The sequence below is a fragment of the Sinocyclocheilus grahami genome, unplaced genomic scaffold, assembly GCF_001515645.1.
Source record: "Sinocyclocheilus grahami isolate Dianchi unplaced genomic scaffold, SAMN03320097.WGS_v1.1 scaffold1193.1, whole genome shotgun sequence".
Lineage (NCBI taxonomy): Eukaryota > Metazoa > Chordata > Actinopteri > Cypriniformes > Cyprinidae > Sinocyclocheilus > Sinocyclocheilus grahami.
The window spans coordinates 33,238-34,286 of NW_015506372.1; the positions used below are offsets into that span (position 1 = coordinate 33,238).

Genomic DNA, 1,049 nt, shown 5'->3' on the forward strand with positions numbered 1-1,049 from the left:
GTGTGTGTGTGTGTGAGAGAGAGAGAGAGTGTGTGTGTGTGTGTGAGAGAGAGAGAGAGATCAGGATTCAGGAAGACTTCTATGGCTTATTCAGAACTCAAATGTTATACCTATCTATGTAGTACAGTGGAATACAATAAGCTGCAAAATGCAATAAGTTTAGTTTACCACCTTACCCTATTAGTCAATCATTTTTTTAATTTTATTTATATGTTTACTATTATTTTTTATCGTTATACACTCATTGGGGGCTGAGCCCCCCTAAAACGAAAATCTTAGAATCCCCCCTGTATATTATTATAGTGTTACATTTCAATTTCACAAAGAAACGTGGAGCATTTTGTCCATGGAAAAAATAAACGGTGCATATTTAATTTATAATTGGTCTTAAATCTAATTAAGTAACAAAAAAAAATATCGTGATTCGAATCGTGAGTTGAGTGAATAGTTACATCCCTAGATCTAAAAAAAAAATTTGTATAATAAAAAAAAAGCCCTGATCCTGACATGACAAATAGCTCAGTTAAAAAATAGATACATAAACACAAAGTGCAGTCACGGCACCACATCCAGAACACGCGCTGCTTCTCTGGAGCTCTGCTGTGTTGAGTGTAAACACTGCCGCGCTGCTCCACTTCACTCACCCGCGGCTGGTCTTTGGTGATGGGGAAAAACCTGCGGTTGAAGCTGTCTGCGACCAGAACAGCCTGCAGCGGCTGCTCCTCTTCGTCCTTATCCGCCTTTCGAGGGCGACTCGGCTTGCCTGCTTTGCCTGCCATGTTTGAGAGCGGCGTAAGCGGCGCTGCCACGTGACACACGTTACGCTCCTCGGCTGCATTCGGTCTTCTTCGGGTTTTTTCGCGACTGCCGAACACACGTGCGGCGCATTTCCGCCACCTACTGCGATGGAGCGTGGGACAGAAGATTAAAGGACGGGAGCAAAAGAAAATGCTCACATACATACTAAATTATTTTAATCATAATAATCTGTTCCTTTAAAGTAGTCTATTATAGCCTTAAAACTACTGTGGTATTAACTATTTATCTAC

The 1,049-nt window shown here is 41.4% G+C and overlaps 1 protein-coding gene across 1 annotated transcript in view; it reads right to left on the minus strand.

The window, feature by feature from the left end:
• The window catches only part of LOC107567864 (translation initiation factor eIF-2B subunit epsilon-like), a 13,493-nt gene extending 12,667 nt beyond the window's left edge, over positions 1 to 826 (minus strand). The window contains exon 1 of the mRNA XM_016253637.1: positions 645 to 826. Within this exon, the coding sequence (XP_016109123.1) occupies positions 645 to 779 (135 nt within the window). The 5' untranslated portion in view covers positions 780 to 826. The remainder of the gene's footprint in view (positions 1 to 644) is intronic.
• Between the last annotated feature and the right edge of the window lie 223 nt (positions 827 to 1,049).